Source organism: Sciurus carolinensis, chromosome 19, assembly GCF_902686445.1.
Source record: "Sciurus carolinensis chromosome 19, mSciCar1.2, whole genome shotgun sequence".
NCBI lineage: Eukaryota > Metazoa > Chordata > Mammalia > Rodentia > Sciuridae > Sciurus > Sciurus carolinensis.
Genome location: NC_062231.1, coordinates 21,420,630 through 21,441,358, shown reverse-complemented (window position 1 = coordinate 21,441,358; position 20,729 = coordinate 21,420,630). Strand labels below are relative to the sequence as shown.

The 20,729-nt window shown below is 42.9% G+C and overlaps 1 protein-coding gene across 4 annotated transcripts in view; it reads left to right on the top strand.

Annotated features, from left to right (window-relative positions):
• Positions 1-20,729, top strand: part of Cntn4 (contactin 4) — a 968,730-nt gene that overhangs the window by 887,093 nt on the left and 60,908 nt on the right. For all 4 annotated transcript variants that reach the window (XM_047534796.1, XM_047534794.1, XM_047534795.1 and 1 more), the window contains one exon: positions 7,657-7,784. In XM_047534796.1, the coding sequence (XP_047390752.1) occupies positions 7,657-7,784 (128 nt within the window). The remainder of the gene's footprint in view (positions 1-7,656; positions 7,785-20,729) is intronic.

Below are 20,729 nucleotides of genomic sequence, written 5' to 3'. Positions count from 1 at the left end.
GAGGTAGAAAGAGAGGACCATCTGCTTAAAGGGCTGCTGCTCTCCTCCTCCAGCCCATAATGCGCTGAGTTAGGTGCTGCTAGCGTGGCCCTGTTTTCCCACTGCCACAATTAGCCAGGGATGGGTTTTATGTGAGATCTCCCAATTACTGAATGAACAGAATATTCAGTGCAGAATGGACTGGACTCATGAGGGACTGGGCATCCCTTGCTCTCTTGGGATGAAGGGCTGATTGACGTGGGCTGCCCCTGCCCTTCATGAGGCATAGGAGACCCTGACTGAGGGGTGCCTGTCTTGACTCGCCTCGTTCTAGGACACCCCTGGTGGCCTCTGCAGCCACTCCTGCCTCTGTCCACCGCCCTCCCCTTTTGCTTGACCTGGTAAGTAGCATTACTCACATGTTTGGGTTTAATTCTTTTTTAGAGCATCGGGACTCTTTGCCTGGCTTGTAATACGTGAATCTCTTGTTTCACTTTCAAGCATTTAACTTTCAGGCATGTTTTTCTGGAACCTATCATGTAGAGGAAAACAAGAGACGCTTGTTAGAAACTTTTGATAGTATTTAAATGGCACGTGACTCTCGGTGAGTTATGTTATCCCAGATCTAACAGTTTTAAAGATGTTTCAAAATCGAACTTCCTTTCTTTGTCTGTTTGTTTGTTGGCTGAAAGAATGTCATCGCTACAGAGTCCCAGCTTTGCAGAAGGGCAGAAGTGGGTTATAGTCTTAAGGGGTTTGATTACAAATGAAGTGTTTCAAAGGGATTCAGGGGCAAGCGAGGATGTACCCTCTCCCTCCCCAGCAGATGGGCTTTCTTGCAGAACTACTTACCAAGACCAAGAGGTCGCCATTTTGGAAGACGCCTTCCCCTTAAGGTGATAGAATATCGTGGAGTCGGCAGCTTCTGTCATCAGTAACTAAAGTCCCCAAAAAGAAAAGATCAGCATTTTTAAAGGTCCCTTGTCCCCAGACTGGTTTGATTTGTGGGACTGACAGAGTGAGCCCTTCCATGGCTGTAACCCAGTGCCTCATATTCAGAAAAAGGTTCAATTGTTCTCCTAATTCCAAATGGGCTCCTATCCACCTTGCATCTGAAATCTCCAATGACAGTGGGAACACCAGAGCTTCTGTATGTCACAGGTAATCTGCTGTGTTATGAGTGACATGACCTCTTTTCATGTAGGAAAAATTAAGTTCTGCGTGACACCTTTATTTTTATTATTTGCTGCCTTATCATCTTTGACTCTTCTCTGATATTATCAGTGATTTAAAATTTTTTAAAAATTCCCACAGGTAGGTCAGGGCTACCCCTCTTCTAAGTCAGGGATGGATTTACATTTTCCATTCTCTTTATCTGGCTCTATCACTCGTCCTGAGCCTTAGGAGGAGCTCAAGTTCAATACCAGGCTAACAGCTCCACGTCAGTCAGTAGACAAAGGTGGAGAAACTTGGATGAGAGGGAGCCTAGAGGAAGCTTTGAAAGCTCATCAAGAAACAGGCGTGAAAATAACGCTGTCCTGGGTCTGGATGTAGGCACTTGAATCATGAAAAATAAATCAATATAGAAATATTAGTTGAAGAACCCAATTTTCCTAAGTTGGTATAGTTACCAGATAACAGGAGCAAGTATCTAAAATACCAGTTTTGAGTCACATTTCAAGAATTCCTGGAGGCTCTTCCTCCATACAGTCTTCCAAAAGTAAGCTCCAGAGGGAACCTCCTAGAATCTCCTGGCACCAGTCATGAGCATGAGGAAGGGGCTCAAGTTCAACTCCAAGCTAAGAGCTCCAAGTCAGGGTAGACTACAGCACCACCCTCTCCTCTGCCGTCACAACCACTATCACCTGAACAAGTTCACTAAATTTTTTAAGAAATTAGACGCTCTTCCAGTTGTAAGGACCGAAAACTCCATTTCTAATAAATGATTGGCTCACGTCACTGGGTGTCTTGGATGCTCTTGGCTTCGGGCGTGAACACAAACAGGAGGTCGAGATGTTGTAAGGTCTCTGCCTTCCTGCTTTTTGCTCATATTTATCTTGTGGGCCAGTTCTTTGCTTTTCTAACTGAAGACACACTTATTTTTTTTTTCCTTTTTATTTATTTATTTATAGTGTGGATTTCTTTTTTATTTTATTTTTATACTTGTTCTAATTAGTTGTACATGACAGTAGAATGCATTTTGACACATCGTACATAAATGGAGTAGAACTTCTCATTCTTCTGGTTGTAGGTGATGTGAAATCACACCGGTCATGTAGTCATATATGCATGTAGGGTAATAATGTTTGATTCATTCTACTGTCCTTCCTACCCCGCTACCCCTTCCCTCCTGTCACTCCCCTCTGCCTAATCCAAATTCTTTAAATGGTGGGCAAGGTAATTGCCAATAGTGCTTTAGGTTCCTATCTTTCAAATTTAATAGTCCTAAGAGGAAGAGATGGTCTCATCCAAGAGCCTCTAGTCCTGGTGGAATGCTTATCCTTAAACCAGGCACTGTAGACAAGAGAACAGGGTCTCCTGACTGTCTGGGTCCCTGTTCATCTTTTAATAGTGTGTGAATGGCTTTCTCATTGAAAAAAGTAATACCTGCCAGGCATTGTGGCACACGCCTGTAATCCCAACAGCTCGAGAGGCTGAGGCAGGAGGATCGTGAGTTCAAAGCCAGCCTCAGCAACAGCCAGGGTACTAAGCAACTCAGGGAGACCCTGTCTCTAAATAAAATACAAAATAGGACTAGGGATGTGACTCAGAGGTTGAGTGCCCCTGGCTTCCATCCCTGGTACCAAAAAAACAGAAAGAAAAAATGTAATACCCATTCTCCTATGCACTTAAATCATTTCTAGATACATAATCATCTAAAATCTTCATTTATCATGGGCTTCTTGATAATAGAAATGTTAATTTTCACATCACTATGTGCTAGCCGAGGTCTGATATATAGAGGGCACTGTCTGAGCCTTAATAGGACATTTGGCTATTGAACGTGGGTGGTGCACTTTATGTACCAGGCATTGTTTTAAGCAATGCACATCTTAATAGTCCTTTGAAGTAGAGCTGCTTTTATTATTCCATTTTCTCAAATGAGCAAACTTAAGTACAAACCTAACAAGTTACCCCAAGTCACATAGCTCAGAAATTGGAGTGTGATTTGAGTCATAGTTTAGTTCCAGAGTTTATGTTCTCAGTCACTAAACTATATTGCTTGGATGAGAAAGTGGTTGTGTTTCCCAAGAGAAAGGTTCCTGGAACATCACATTACCCCCACATCTGGAATATACCCAGGGATAATCAGCAGCCATAGCAATATGACATGATTTCACGAAGGCTACTCAAAGTTCCTCCTTCTGCACATGGTCTCCTTCCCTGTCCTTCTCTTACCTGAATTCTAACATTAAAGGCCTCACCTCTTTTACTGACCTCTTTGCAAATAACCATGTAGGGAGTAAAGCATTAAACCAGTGTGAGGCACTGAAATCCTTTAAGGGAGTAGGACAGTAGTTTGTAAAATTATGATTCCATAAAGCCCTTAGAAATTCGATAAGGAAGAAATGAAGACAAGGGACGCAGAGAGCCAGTCAGATCCCACACCTGGAGAAGCGACAATATGTCAGGCACCTTTAGTGCAATATAAAGCAGAGTTTGTCAGGAAGGACGAGCTTCTATAGAAGGTTTTTCTGTTAACAGAACCCTTCTGGGGTATTACTTCAGTGCAGAAGGTATTTGTTGTAATATCCTGTGAGATTCAAAAGATAAACAAATCGGCTTGGACCAGTATTTCTCAATGAGGGTGGACTTCGCCCTCTCCCTAGGGGACATTCGGCAATATCTAAGGCATTGGGGGTTTTCATGACATGGAGGGAGGGGCTGAGCTACTATAGTCCAGCAGGTAGAGACCTGCTCAATACCGTCCCAAAGTCTCATCCAGTCCAACCATCAGGGCCAAGGTTAGCAACCCTGTCTCAGAGCACAAATAATTGGCCATGTCGTACACTTGACAAGTACGAGGGCCAAGGCTGGAACCCAAATCATCTCATAAGAACTCTATCCCTCCTTTCTTTATTCACATTCTTTGACATTTTATAGCTTGATCCACATAGGCAGTGGCTTTAGGGATTTTTTTTTTTTTTTTTTGGAATTACAATGATAACATTTTAATTGGAATAAATGACAAATAGGCCTTTGTGCTTGAAAGAGTCAGCTTACCCCTCCGAGTCTTTACTAAGCTGTAGGCCCTTGTTACCTCAGGGTGACTGAGCCCATCTCCAAAACCCAAATGTCACCTTACTGATTGAGTTCTCAGATGCTGACATTTTGCAATTCCCAGCAAATTATTTTATAAATAGGAATATGATTAGCTCCTTGAAAGCTATTTTTGTTATTATTGAGGTAATTAAGATTTGATCACTACTCTATTTTTGTCGGTACATCTGCTCTTTAGCAAATGAGGTGTCAGATGGTGTTTATTGAGCAACTGTTATGCGTATCTGTGGTATGAATGAACAAATGCCTGCTTGTCTGGATCCTTTTTTATTTTCAACCAAGGCTTTGATTTAGCATGTACGAAACCCTGTTTGAAAATTGTAGCTTTGAGGCATTTTATCCTAAGAGTTGGTACACTTATACAGAAACTCATATGAACTTTAAATTCATCTTGCATTAGCTTCGTTTTGTGGTGAGATCTTCTAGCGAATCTTTAACTCTGTGGATCTGGGCTGTTATATAAGGATAGGCTTTGCTGGGTGGTTTAAGCACAGGACTCTTCAATGAGCATCTGTTATTTGTTCCTGTATGGACAGTAGAACTTAAGCCTACTCTTAATATTGCCTCCTTTTTTGTATTTTTGAGTTCGAATACACCTTTGTAGTAGCCAACAGTGAAGGTGGATTTTGATTGATTCAGAAAAAAAAAAAAAGTGTTTTACTTGAGGGTCTAAAAGCTCTTTGGCTTATAAAACATAAAGGTCCATGAATCCTATAGCATTCATGTCAGTTCCACCATTATAGTGACCGTGGCCCCACCAAAAAGTAACCCAGGTGCACGTATTTAGCTCCTTGTGTGTACCTCCTACACTGATTTGGGATGACTCTATTAATTTGTGTGTTATTTTCAGATTGTCAAAAATCATAGTCAGTGTGCAAAAGGAAAGCTGATTTCATTACCCTGTTAAAAAACAAAGCGTGCCCAGGAGCTTTTGTCTAATATTCCCCATGTGTGCAAATGACTAAGAAGAAGACACCATTTTAAGAATGACAGAGACCCTCGTAAACATCTGGAAATACCAATAGGTACCAATCTCATGGACCCTCTTCTTACCCTCAGCCTATCAGGTTCCACGTTCCACGTTGGTTCCATGTCGTAGGTGAGGAAGTTTAAACTGAGAAAGTCAAGCGAGTAGAACTGATGGAAGTGGCATGCGAACATTCCTCCCGGGCTTCTAGAATCTTCCAGAGGGTTCTTCCATGTCCGCACCTTGCCAGCTGAGTCATACAGCCTGGGGTGGGTCCCAGGAGGGTTGTAGCTTCTCCATCCTCCAGAGTTGTCACCAAAAACCCATACGGCCTCTGAAGCCCGGTGAAAATTTTAATTTGAATCTTTACCTGTGCTTTGAAAATATTGCCAGCAGTTCTACAAAGTGAAGCTCGGCCCACACGAGACCCCTTGGTGCAGATGTTTTAAAAGGACCCTGTTAAGGCTTGTGCTGGTGTCCTCTGTAGCTCAGCCTCTCTGGACTCCTCCACACCCTATCGACTTTCCCCTGAGGATGTTTACTTATGAACTCATTGACTCAGCCACTCGCCAAACATGTACAGAGCGCCTACTATGCCTTCCTGTATACTTGACCCAGGAGGTTTCGTCCTGAGATGAACACTACCCCTGCCCTCAGAGAAGATCTTAATCCTTGTGATAAGATAATGAACAAGTAATTAAAACTTCTGGATGGCATTTAGTGGGAAGAAAGGAAGTAGCTGCAGAAACAGAGACCAATAAGGGATCCACATTAGAAAGTGAGCCCAGAAAGGTCTGTATGAAGAAGCTACCTCTGTGTTGGAGTGAGAAGAGTGAGAGGGTGCAGCTACATCCAGAGGAAAGGGAATAACGCCCAAAGCAGGCAGAACAGCAGGTGCAAAGGTCCTGGGGTGGGAAGGGGCTTCAAGTACCTTAGAACTTACAAAAGTCCAGGGGACTAAAGATTGTTAAAGGCTAGAAATATAGTAGGAAAGAGAAGAGCTGGCATTTTTTGTTTTGTTTTTATTTTCAAGCTGCTCACATCAGGTGTCCTGGACTCTGCTTAGGAATTGTCTCAGAGTACAATGGGGAGACCAAGCTGGACTTTTATGTTTTTTACCGGTGCATTATAGTTACATTCAGAATCAAATTCAGTTAATTGTGCTGTGTACATATAGGAATAGATCACAGTGAATTTCACCTTGATGCATCTATAGAGCACTATTAAAAAAAAAAAACTATAAATAAATAGAAGGAAGACCAGTTGAGTGAAGGAAAGGGAAGGGGGAGGGATGTGGGAAGGGAAAGAGGAAGGACCAGGATTGACATGGACCAAAGTGGATTTCCATACAAGGATGGATTTCTCAACCTGGGGAGCAATAAACTCTCATTTCTATTTTGAAAGGTCCTCGGGGGGCACAGTGACACATACCTGTAATCCCTGCGACTCAGGAGGCTGAGGGGAGGTTACAAGTTCAAGGCCGATCTCAGCAACTTAGGCCCTGTCTCAAAATAAACACAAAAAGGGCTGGGGATGTACAACAGTTCTCTAAGCTCCTTCCTGTTCCGGTTTTGTGTCAGTAAAAGTGTTTCCTTCCCGCAGGACATAGATGCTGGGGCCTGAGAGATGTCCAAAGTCATACAAGTTGTGAAATATTTCAATATTTTTTAAAGTTCAGTGTTTGAATCTCATTAAAAATGTATTGGCTGACATATTTCAGAAATAAATATGCTTAATAGCACCTCATTTAATTTAAGCTTCTCATCTAAGAAAAAGAAACACTTTGAGTGAAAGGTTAAAGGTGTCCATCATGGGGTCATTTTCTGATTCCTCATTAGCGGTTTTAAAGACTGATGGTGGTCTACAAGTCTCACGTTTGTATAACGTGGTGACTGCCGCCAGACAGACAAATGGCTACGACCTAATAAGTTATCCCAACTGAATGCTGAAATCGTTTCAGCAAGAAAATATTGAAAGTATTAAACAAGCCACACATTCCAATAATGTTGATGCTTCCATTATCTTCCACAGAGACCTTCCATGTTCCATTTGATCCTGGAAGCATAGATCAAATAATACGTGGATGAGCCAGGCGCCGTGGTGCACGCCTGTCATCCCAGCGGCTCTGGAGGCTGAGGCAGGAGGATCGCGAGTTCAAAGCCAGCCTCAGCAAAAGCGAGGCGCTCAGCAACTCAGTGAGACCCTGTCTCTACATAAAATACAAAACAGGGCTGGGGATGTGACTCAGTGGTCGAGTGCCCCTGAGTTCAATCTCTGGTACCCCAAAAAAATGATATGTAGAGGAACATCCTAAAGATGAGGCCATCCAAGGATAGAACCTGATGTATAGTTTGGAAAGATGACAGAAATAATTCTGAAGAATCCTCTGAGATGGACTTCACGCCCTTTGCTTCATTTTTTCATTTCAGAATCACCATTTCTGAAGATGGGAACCTCAGAATCATCAACGTGACTAAATCAGATGCTGGGAGCTACACCTGCATCGCCACCAACCATTTTGGAACGGCTAGCAGTACGGGAAACTTGGTCGTGAAAGGTAACGACTTACCCCAGACATAGCACAGACTCACGTGCGTGTGTCCTCGTCCCTCAGAAGGTAATCCGTAGATGGGGCGTCATGCCTATTAACATGCGCAGACAACCCCGCCTTGCTAGATTGACTCATCACGGCAAAGGTGATACAATGACTACTTCTTGGAGAACTGCTCGGATGAATGTGATGGACAGGCCGTCTTCTTGCAGAATCATCCAGTACGCTTTGGAGAATTCTAGCCACTGTAGCTGTGATAGTGTGGTAACTAATGTTATCTTCAATCCTTTAATTAAATTTCTTTCAAGTCCCTGTAGATTTGAAATTCGTGTCTAGGAACACTGTGCTAACAAATTAAAAACCCATGACTCAGGTGCTATTTTTAGCAAACATTGTTTAAACAGTGACATGGGTGATTTTTTCAAACTTAGCTCTGATTATCGGGAGCTGTGCGGAAGGCGTCTCTTCCCCGCGATGGGTGTGGATCAGCTCTGTGCTGGGTTTGAGTCCCTGCCAACCAGGTCAGTTTTAAGGAAATCTTATTTTCCAGGTGCCTTAGTCCAGGTGCTTTATGTCTTAGGACAGAAAGTGCTTTGTGATCTGAGCACATGATAAGAAGCTGCCCCAGCACGGGGTGGACAGCAGGGTGCTAAGAAAGAACTGGGAAGGGCGCCATCTTGATTGACATCTCATTTGCGTATGCATCACTCCATGCCTGACCCGTCCTAGGATGCTTGAGTTACAATCATTTCTCTGCTGCTTGGACTGAAGATGACTTTCAGTCCAAGCAAGTCCTTGGCTTGCTCCAGGGCACCAAGGGCAGAAGGGGTACTGGAACCCAGGAATCCCTATTCTGAGTTCTTGGTGCTTTTCTTTTCCCCACCTTTTTATTGGTGCTTGATAGATGTACATAATGGTGGGATGTATTGTTACATTTTCATACATGCACACAATATAACCAGTAGGAAATCTGGCCAGTAGGAAATTTAGTTTTAATTTTTTTTTATTTGATCTAATTGGTTAAACATGACAGTAGAATGCATTTTGACACATTGTATACAAACGGAGCAGAACTGCTCATTCAGTACTGTAATCATACATGTATATAGGGTAATAATGTCTCATTCCACTGTCCTTTCCATCCCCACCGCCCCAGCTCTCCCCTCCCTCCCCTCTGCACAATTCAAAGTTCCTTTATTCTTCCTTACCCACCCCCCACTATGGATCAGCATCCGCTTATCAGAGAAAACATTCAGCCTTTGGTTTTTTGGGGATTGGCTTATTTCACTTAGCATATTCTCTCGTTCCACCATTTACCTTCAAATGCCATGATTTCATTCTTCTTTATAACTGAGTAATATTCCATTGTATATATGTACTACATTTTCTTTATCTATTCATCTTTTGAAGGGCATCTAGGTTGGTTCCATAGTTTAGCTATTGTGTATTGAGCTGCTAAAAACATTGATGAGATTGTGTCACTGTAGTAGGCTGATTTTTAAGTCTTTTGGGTATAAACTGAGAAATGGGATAGCTGGGTCAAATGGTAGGTTCATTCTGAGTTTTCTGAGAAATCTCCACACCGCTTTCCAGAGTGGTTGCACCAATCTGCAGTCCCAGCAATGTATGAGTGTGCCTTTTTCCCCACATCCTCACCAACACTTATTATTGCTTGTATTCATGATAATTGCCATCCTGACAGAAGTGAGATGAAGTCTTAGAGTAGTTTTTTAAATTAATTTTTAAATTTGTCCTAATTTATTGTACATGTGTTTCTCTGATTGCAAGAGATGATAAACAGTTTTTCATGTTTGTTGGTTGATTGTATTTCTTCTTTGGTGAAGTGTTTGTTTAGTTCCTTTGCCCATTTATTGATTGGGTTATTTGGTTTTTTTGGTGTTAAGTTTTTTGAGTTCTTTGTATATCCTGGAGCTCAGTGCTCTATCTGAGGTGCATGTGGTAAAACCTTCTCCCATTCTGCAGGCTAGGAAATTTTTTAACTTAACCTATTTCTGTGTGATAGATAACAGAGAGGTCATATCATATTATTTCTTTCTGACCCATTTATAGCTCCCTCCGTGAAGTAAGATAGGCTTATGCAAATAAAAATATCCAAGAAGAATGTTTACCTCAAAATCATTTAAGCAAGGAGGCTAAATATCACCTAATTATGAATTTCACATTCATTGAAAAATGGGAATTTACTAGTATTTTCGGACATCTTTTATCATAAACATACTTTTCCATATAGCTAGAAAACTGAAAAGCCCAAGAATTAGAAGTAACTCTGTGTTTAGATGAATTCCATCTATTTCAGTTTATTTCATTTTTCCCTCAGAGCAATAGCAACAGCATATGACTGATCACACAGTCAGTCTGTCACAGGGCAGAAGAAAAATAGGTAAAATAATATTTCTAGAACCGTTCCAGCTTGAGTTCTTTGGTAATCAGTGGCTATCTCAGTTACCAAAGGCAATTTAATGATCCAGTAGGACCAAGAGAGACCCCCACAGCTTCAAAAATGGATAATGGCAGAATCTGGGACCTATTTGAGATTATTTGCCCATTACTCAGAATATACGGGAATACTAGGGAGCTGTCTTCAACCCTGATTAAGGGTCAGGTGTTGGAGTCAGAGAGATCTGGTTTCAGTCTCCGTTGTCTCACTATCTCTGTGAACTTGGACAGGGGTATTAGCCTATGTGGGGATATTAGCCAACCAGATACGGAGGTTTTGGTGACTGGGATTATTCGCATTCAGCATGGTGCCTGGCATCGGGGAAATGTTAGTAAGTGCTTCATTGTTTTCTTTATTTATGGTACAGTGGCGAGACACATGTTCTAAATCATTGAAGCGAGCACGTATGACGTCTTTACCTCAGTAGAATAATTAACAACGACCAAGTGAAGGTACCACAACGAAAAACTGAGAGTCTGGAAGTGATAAACACACAAACAGACAGAGATGCCTTCCAGGCTGTTCAAAGTGCAGAATTTTCACATGTAGGAACAAGTCTCATGCTGTTTGATTATCATGCTTCTTACAAGCATTGGCTTACCGTGGCTCTCAAGGAAAGACCCCTGTTTCCCTTTAGTGTGTATACCCCAGATACCAGCAGCCCTTGGACAAAACCACCCCCCAGAACCTTGCCATTCCCAGCTGCTTACCTTCTGCTGGATACGGTAGAGTCCTCACCACATACCGGGGAAGAAACAGTTCATGACTGCTTCATTTTTTTGGTCTGGATATAAATCTTGCAGAGATAATAACTTCTACCTATTTTAACAAGCTAAATAATTTATTTCTTGCCTGCTAGTAAAATGTAAACAATACTTTCCCAAGAATAGTTGTAGGCACTTCTCAAACCTTAGGAACAATTTGCTTCTTGCAATGTGTGTTAGGAAAACACGAGTTCTCCATTCAGAACCAATGACACAAGAATCTTTTAAGAGGCAGCTAATTAAAAGGAGAAGTGAGTTGGTCCACAGAAAAGTATTCAAGATGCATGGTGACCTGAGAAAAATGCAAAAATGGTGAAGAAGTTTGCAAATGATTGGAGAAGAGAAACCTGATTGAAGGACGAGATTCAATCAGGAGCTTTTTTTGTGGATGTAATGAAAGGATTTAGAGGGACAGGTGACCAAGTTAGAATACCCCAGGTGTTGCCAAGGTCTATGGAATACTGAGATTTTCTAATTAAAGAAGTGGGGAAAAGCCAGGTCAGGAAGAGCCGGGTGGAATGTGGAGAGAAGGCAGCAGAGCGATCCAGCGTGAGCCATGAGGTCAAGTGCGCTGTGCCCCGGAGCCTGGTGGCCATGCAGAATTCACCTGCCTCTGAGCAGAGTTCTCTCTGAACTTGGCTGGTGAGCCTCAGCTGGCCTCCCGGTCTCCACAGAGGTCTCCTGCTCCTTATGGTTTTTCTCCTAGGCAAGTCGGGGAAGAAAAGAAATTGAGCTTTCTGTGGCCAATATGTTGGCAGAAGTTAACAACCCTGCTCCTTTGAGTAAGGTCAGAAGAGATGCGGGTGCTCATTCCGCCTCCCATTAGCGTTAATGGGACGTACCTGTGCGTGCCCAGGGGATGGCCAGCTTTCCGAGAAGGACATTAACATAAACTGAGAAATACAGTGGAGAAATCTGCTCCATAAAGCACAGTAAAAGCAGAGGGAAAACCATTCTGAACTCCTCGTGAACTGTACCCAGGACACAGCCGCACATCAAAATGCTTGAGCCCTGTTCCTTTCATGCAAATGTGACGGTGTAGCCTGAAAGATGACTGAGTGCTTGGATTTTAATTCAATTTTGAGATCTACAAAGGGACTAATTTATCAGAGATGGTGTTCTCTAACCTTAAAATGTGCTTGTCTTCGTTTTGATCTCCTCCTATGTTGGGGATTAGAACATCGGGAAGGTCAGACATCAGAACACGTCTTTTCTAACCTTTTTGCAGTAATTCTATCATTAACCATGCTTTTCAAATCCGATTCTCTCCACCACCCGGGCCCCCGTGTTTGGGAGAGAAGCTGAAGACAGTATCAGGTGCCGGGTCAGCAGGTAGGGGAGCAGGAGGAGGGGACACAGCCACCATTCCAGACCCCCAGACCTGGGAAGTTTAAAATAAATCTCTGGCAAGTAAGAATGGAATGGATAAATATTCAGATTATGCACGAGCAGGCTTCCAAACTCTGCACCATTCTATGGGGTTCCTGGGGGGCTCTGGATGATCCGCCATCATCTGAATCTCTCAATCTTACTGATCTCACTTTTCAAGCTTGTTAAAGGACATCGGGAATTTGGTTTGCTGTATAATTCTAAGCAAGAATGATTCTCAAGTCAGACCTCCCCCCCGCAAAAAAAAAAAAAAATCCTTCCAGAAAGCCTAATATGTTGCCTTTGAGCAAAAACGTGTGATAGCACTTGTCAGTGTTGTTAAGAACTCTGCGGAGGACGGTCGGCATTGGCAGGCAATATTGGACCCCCTGATCCGTTTCGTTACTACTGCGGAGTTAAAGGAGGCCATTTGCATGACACAGTCTTGAATGCACAGGGTTTACAAGACACATATTTTCAAGGAGCAGTTCTAGAGAAGAGCAACTTGGAATGTTTATCTTGGGTGTAGATCAACCCGATAACCATGATAAAAGTAACCCTAGCTTCTATTGATCACCTCCAGGGCTCAAAATGAAATGCAGGGCTTTAAGCTATGGATGTGATTACCATGGTTTTCTTGTCGAACAGCTTCCAAACTGACCTTGCAGAACTCTGGCTGGTGGTTTCAGGCTATTACGACTGCTGCTTCATTTTTTTTATTGTTGTTACTATTTTTGTGGTGCTGGGAATTGAACCCACGAGCAGTTAACCACTGAGCCACATCCCCAGCCTTTTTTTTTTTTTTTAATTTTTAATTTTGTAAGTTCCTTAGGACCTGGCTAAGTTGCTGAGGCTAGCCTCAAACTTGCCTCAGCCTCCTGAGTTGCTAGGATTACAGGCATGTACTACTGCACCTGGCTCAGACTGTGCTTTCAAATGCTGTCCTACACCCAAGAACTTGATATATGTTTTCCAGCGAGTGAAAGTTCAGCAGAGTGCTTAATAGGAATGTAGAGCTCCTGGGATCACCCCATTCTAAAAAATGTACATATCTAGAGATGAGACCTGAAAAAAAAAAAACCCTGTATTTTAAATAAACACCCTGACTGATCATTAGGAGCACTCTAATTTGAGACCATTGCAGGAATTTGCAAACTGTGCCCTGTGTGGCATATCAATCTAGATTCCTCTTTCTGTAGATGCCAAAAGCTAAGAATGGCTTAACTAGTACAGAAAAAAGTCAAAAGAACAATAATATTTCTGGGTACAGTGGTGCACACCTATAATCCCAGCAACCTGGGAGGCTGAGGCAGGAGGATCACAAGTTTGAGGCCAGCCTCAGCCACTTACCAAGATGCTGTCTCAAAATGAAAAATAAAAAGGGTTAGGGATGTAGGTCAGTAGTAGATTGCCACTGGGTTCAATCCCAGTATCCAAAAAAAAAAGTAATAGCCAGGCATGGTGGCACATGCCTGTAACTCCAGCAACTCAGGAGGCTGAGGCAGAGGATCCCAAGTTCAAAGCCAGCCTCAGTAACAGCAAGGTGCTAAGCAACTCAGTGAGACCCTGTCTTTAAATAAAATACAAAATAGGGCTGGGGATGTGACTCAGTGGTTCAGTGCCCCTGAGTTCAATTCCCGGAACCCCCTCCCAAAAATAGTAATAATAATATCTTTGAACGTGTGAAAATTTTGTGAGATTCATCTTTCAGTGTCCTTAAACGGAGCTGTGTTAGAACCCAGCTGGGTCATTTGCTTGCATATTGACTGGGATTGCTGTTGTTCTTTAGCAGTGGAGTAGTTATAACAGGCTGTATGATACACAAGTATCTGCATAATAGCTTCAATTTCACCTCTTCACCTTCGAAGCCTTAAATCTTTACTATTCATCCATTTACAGAAAAAAACAAAAACAACAACACTTATCCTTTCTTTTGATAACTTCTCCTTTTCCACAAATAGATCTTCCTCAAAATTTGACCCCAAAGCTCAGAGTAGCCAGCTGTCTACAACTTTCATTGGCATGTCACGCTGATCTTGCCTTATCTCACTGAATCTGACAACTCCTCCCCAAGATTGCTTTAGGAGATTTCTTTCCCAGGATCTAAGCCTCACCCCAATAGCAAAAGGATTGACCTCAGAATGTAGATTGAAGTGGAAGGTCCAGAGAGAAGCCATTTCACTGAAGGAGAAGAGGAAGAGAACTTGCCAGTTCCTGAAACAATCTTTGTAGTGCTGTTCTCCAGGATCTGAGCAGGGAGGCTGGACCCAGAGTACTAGACCAGGGGGGTTCCGGAGCAGGAAGTGCACTCTTGTGGTGTGGAGATGAGGTGTCCCCCCAAAGCCTCCTGGGTGGATGCGGGAATATTCAGAGTGTTGAGAGCAGGGTGGTATCTGTGCTGCTAACTGTCTCAAGGACAAACAGGACTGCTGGGCCCCTGTGCTTACCAAGGTTGTTAAGAGATATTTGTCCGAGGAATGTGCAGTTGCCTGGAGACCTTATCTGTCAAGGACGAGAGCAGGGCCTAGCCCCGACTCAGCTCCTGAATAGTTCACCCCTTCCCTCCTCCCTTCTTCCTCTAGGACCGTCCAGTTCTGGCCGGACCCAATGAAAATCAAATAGATTGACCGGACCCAACCAGGGGAGGTTTAGCTGTTCGAATGTTAGCCAATTAGAAGAACACTGTAAAACTGCTTGCTTTTCCTTATAAAAACCCTGCTGACGAGGGCTCGGGGCCTCTCTCCTAGCGTCGTTGATTAAGGATGCAGAGGACCGAGTTCGAACTCGCTAATAAATGACTCTTTGCTGCTTGCATTGATCGTGGTCTCTGGTGGTCCTTGTGGGATCTCAAGCCTTTGGGCACAACAAGAGGTGAAATGTTTGGACAGCGAGCTGAAACCTCATCATCCACGCTAGTTGGAATGGATGAACTAGGTGGTAGGCAGGTGGGACATGGCCGGAGGAGCCAGGTCACTGGGGGTTGCCCTGGAAGGGTGCCCTGGCCCCTGCTCTCCCTCTCTACTTCCTGGCCACCATGAATGGAGCCACCATCTTCCACCTCCCGCTTCCGCCATGATGTTCTATCTCATTGGACCCAAAGCGATGGACTTGACCCATCATGAACAGAACCCGTGGAACCATGAGCCCCAGCGAACTTCCTCTTCTAAGTTGTCCTCGTTGGGCTTTGTGGTCACAGCAACACAAAGCTGACTCAAACTCACGCCTGCTGGGGATTTTTCTGGACACCCCTCCCTTCTTGAACCTTTCATCACGAGCCCAGTGAGTTCATGTGCTCCCCGTGGCCCTGGGCCTGCCTGCACCGTCTTCTTTCACTAATGCAATTCTTTGCTTCTGGAAATTGGCCTCCCTCAAAATGTTCCCTCATTTCTTCTGGATTTTAAAAGAGGTTTTCTGTGGTTGTTCATCTGTGTGTTTAAGTTTGTTATTCAGTGTACAGAATTAATTTTACAAGAAGAAAAAATATTTGTACTATAAATGGGTCTGATAGAAAAGAGGTCCTCTGTAGGTCTTAACCAAGACCCCGTATGGTCTTAACAGTAATCATTTCGCTTGCCTGATCTCCAACCCTGCAAGCTACAGATGCTCCTGTGGATTACTGCACATTTAATTGATTTCTTCATTGCCAGAAGTAATATTTTTTGGTCCATGTCATCCAAAGTTTACTTATGTGTAGAAGTAAAGATTCCCTCAAATGCCTGTTATATAATCAACAGAAAGGAAATTTTCTTACCAGTACCCAAAAAGTGTCTACAGATTGCTCTGGTGCCCTGTATCAAATTGCTCTTCTGTGTTAACGAAATATGACATTGAGAAATATCAGCTTTTCCATGCGTAGCGTGATGGACACCATACCGTAGAGTCTTTTCAGTTGGAACCTTATTTGGGAAATAAATCTGAAGCAACCCACATCTTCTATGCAAAATTATTCAAGGCTTTATCCATATTTGACTGGGAATCAATCAGAAGTCAGCAACCAGCAGTGACGTTTGGCCACTAACACACAACGAAAGCTTTTAACATTGGGCCCTTATAACAGAATGCATTTTGACCTAATTAGATGTCTTCCACTGGAACCAATTATTTCTAGGAGATAATTAACAGTCTTTCTAATAGGATTAACACAAATTCTGACCCAAGGCTTCTAGAATAGAAAGCAAAAGTTTGTTGTCATAAGTGCTCAATGCTAAATATGATAGGTCCTTCCACAGAAGGCAGTGGACAGAATATGCTAATTCTAGATCTCACCAGAAAGTTCTGCCATACTGAGCCACAGCTCAGATTGGAGAATCCTAAAGAAAGGGTAGGTAATTGTGCCCCACATCCTGCCTGTGTTCACAGAGCTCGATGGGCCTGAAAATCTGGATTTCCCTTGACACGCTCATGGACACTCGTAAAAGCCATGCGGAATATTTATAAATCTGAATTAGGCACTCAAATAATTCTCCACCTCTGAAAACCATTGTAACTATTTACAATGTATAAAACCAGTTGTATGTTCCTATGGGGGCCGGGGGGAAAGAGCCAGGTAGATTTAGCAAATATTGCACCATGAATGGAGCAATATCCTCCACCATGCCCTTCCACCATGATGTTCTGTCTCACTTTGGACCCAAAGCAATGGACTTGGCCCATTGTAAACTACACCTTTAGGAAAACCAGTCATAGATATAGAAGGATTCCCCTTTGTCCAAATCTTCCATCAAAGAGCATCTTCCGGGCTGGAAATGTAGCTCAGTTGGTAGAGTGCTTGCCTTGCTAGCACGAGGCCCTGGGTTCAATCCTCAGCACCGCTAAAAAAAAAAAAAAAAAAAAAAAAAAGAGCATCCTCCTTCTGTAATGCTGAGAGCAGAGTTTATAAAGATGGCTGGTGGGGTGTGGCTGGAGGAGGTGGGTCACTGAGGGTGTGCCCTGGAAGGGTGCATTTCCCTGCCACCCCTGGTCCTTGCTCTCCCTCTCTCTACTTCCTGTCCACCATGAATGGAGCAATATCCTCTACCACGCCCTTCCACCATGATGTTCTGTCTCACTTTGGACCCAAAGCAATGGACTTGGCCCATCATGAACTGCACCTGTGACGATCCACCCTGGCTCCCGTTCTGCACACCCCTTCTTCATCCTCAGTGTAGAGGGAGACTTTAGCCCCCTAAGTTGGTATTTATTTATGCCAAATCTGTTCTTTTGTAGGAAAGTGTCTATGTCAAAGGCAGCCTTGGTGTTCTTGCTTTTGGTCCAAAAGACACCCTGTGGGTCAATAAACTTGTAAGGAAATATCAACCTCAGCCCCCGTTATCAGTAAGATGCCAGTGACACACCAAGGTGACCTGATTAATTTGCATACAAGATTGGCAAAAGAGAAAGATATAGCATGGGACAGAAAGGGTCCTCACACACTCTGAGTGCGGATGGGAACTGGAATAGACCCACAGAGAGCAAGTACTGTTGTCAGAGTACAGTCTCCATGGTCAACAGTTCTGTTTCTGGATTCTCTCTCTAGAGGGGGTCACATGTGCACTGAGCAAGACTCCCTCCATTTGCAAAGGTGTCCGTTACATTGTTGCTTGTAATGGGGAAAAAAAAAAAGCAAATTAGAGAACAATAATGTGGTATCATGTAATAGATATGCTCTGGTTAAATATAAAATTAGTAATATAAAATAACATCATGTAATTTTTAAACACAGAAATGCATGCACAACATAAATATGCACTCGAAGGGGGGTGTGGAGTGAGATGATGTGGAAGGCTTTAGCTGTGTTCAAGGTGATATATTTGCATAAATTTTTCAACAGATGAGAAAAAGGCACATTAAAATGTGCTGAAAACAGCTAATTCCAGAAGTGGGCAAATGAGTATTGGTGAATTTTTGTTGTAGTTTTATATGCATAAACTAAATTAAAAAGAAAAGCTAAAAAAAAAAAAAAAAGAAAGAAAGGAAAAGCTCAGACCAGATTTCCATACTGTCACCTATTACAGGCAAAATCATCTGAACCGTCAATCAGACTTTTGCCTGTTCTCCTAGGTAATGCAGAATAGACCCAACCTTTCTCCTGGTGGTATTTAACCTGTTCATTCCAAACACCTTCTTTTAAGGAGCCGCACTCTTGCAGAATGAAATAATGTTTGTTTGTTTTTTTTTCCTAATGAAGTCTTACCAGTCAGAATAAACTAAACAAACATAAAAGGCACACAGAAAATATGACTCTTTAGTTTCCCGAAATGTGAAGCACATAATTAATTTCTTTTCCGGCCATTCAAGGAGATTGTGTTGTACTGATGTGGTTTTAATTGAACTTATCACCACAAGCAGATAATAAGCAGTATATTGAAGATAATCCATCTGGCTTGCCCTGAAACCACCCCCCCCACCCCCGTTTCATTCTTGGTGGCTGTCATTGACCGTACTAATTGCCTCATTTCAGCTATTGTATAATCAGTAGGATTTGGCTAAGAATGTGATAAAATGCTACTCAAGAAGAAGCTGATATTAAAAAGCATAGATCTCTGACCTACCTCTACTAACACTTCTACACACATCCACAGCATTATTAAAGTTATATATTTCTAAATATATAAATAAAAATCCATCTCGTTCTCAGGCACATCTTTCTAGGGTACCTCTGTCATCGCCTGTCACCCTGCCACAGAGCTATTGCCCTTTCCAAAAGAAAGAAGTGGTTTATGTTGAGCGTTTCCGTTCATTCCATGTGGAAAGCTCGATATTGCTGGTTTTCAAACTACGGTTTGCTTGCATTCTTATAATTTCCTAAGCCAAATGGATTTTAAATGGCTCATTGTATCATAAATAAAAAGGAAAGCAAAATTGGGTATTTTATCTTCCCAGCGTCTGAACTTCCTGTGGTTGGAGAATGACGCTGGTCCTGTGGATTGGTTTTGTGAGCACGTGATCTCTCAGAAGCAGAGGGCATGTGGTGTGAGTCTGGACCTATGTTAAATCATGGTCTCCTTTGACTTGACAGGTGGCCCCGTGATGTAGCAGGGAGCAAGCGCTTGGTCCCAACTCTGAAAGAGAAAGTTTGTTCTCTAACAAATCCTGAACCAGAAAGAGATATGTCAGAATAATTCGTGAGTGACAGTCACTTTCCCTTCTTGGCATTCGCTTTGCGTGCCAGAAGCAAGAGGAGTATCACCCTCCCGAAGGAGCAGCCTCCCCACACCGTTATTGAATTTCCCCGGCTGTCATAGGCAATCAGATCTGAGAAACCCACCTAACAGACTGTGGACCTTTAGGTTAAATACAGAATCGGACCGAGATGAAAGCCAGTTAATTAACATTTCCATCATCTCTCTCTGATTTGCTTTAGCGAGGTCCCTTTCTAAAAGGTTAAAATGGTTGTCTCCTGGATGCATCCATTTGAGGAGCTGAAAGGAAGTTTCTGGTTGCGGGAGAGGAAACGTAAGCAGAACATTTAGAGTCACGGTGACTTTTCATGTGGCCTCCTAGCAAGTCTGTAATCAGTGTGCAAAAGTGCAAGACGTTTTATTAAATGAAGATTAGCAACATCTGCTTTGAAGGTTTTCCAAACTGGAAAACATGCCACCTGTCCTTAACTCTTTCCACATTCCTCTCTGTCTAGAAGTATAACTGCAGATAAATCTAAGCAGAACTTGGATTCTGCCTAGAAAATTAAGGTGCATGTGGTTGAATCAGAAATGCACTTTCTGTGTATGTATTTTATAAGCCTCGCCTACATTTGTTCTGATATGACCAGTTTCCCTTTATTGGAGTATAAGTTCCTCCACAGTGTAAGTAAAGCATCTGATTGCCGTGCCCCTGTGTGTGTGTGTGTGTGTGTGTGAGAGAGAGAGAGAGAAAGGGAGAGAGGGAAGGGGAGAGAGAGAGAGGGAGGGTATGGAGTTTGAATTCATGGGCACTTTATCACAGAGCTGCATCCCTAGTCCTCTTTACTTTTTATTTTGAGATGGAGTACCACTGAGTTTCCCAGTCTAACCTTGAACTTGTGATCCTCTTGTCTCAGCCTCCAAGTCTTTGGAATTACTGGCATGCGCCACCTTGCGTTAACATTTCTTGATAATGCAGGAAAAGGACATTAAATTATAAAGACCAGCATCATCTGATGCAGCCCACAGTATGAATAATCCAAAGGTACAAAGGACAGCCGTCTCCCTCCCTGTGGGTCATGGTGGCCCTGAAGCAACACACATCAGAACACGTGAGGGTTTTTAAATAAATGCATGTTCCTGGACCCTCCTCCTGACCTGCAGAACCAGAATGTCCAGGAATGGGACTTAGGAATTTGTGTGTTTAACCAGTTACCCAGACGCCTGTATCCAGGGAAGGACAGACACCCAGACGCTCACC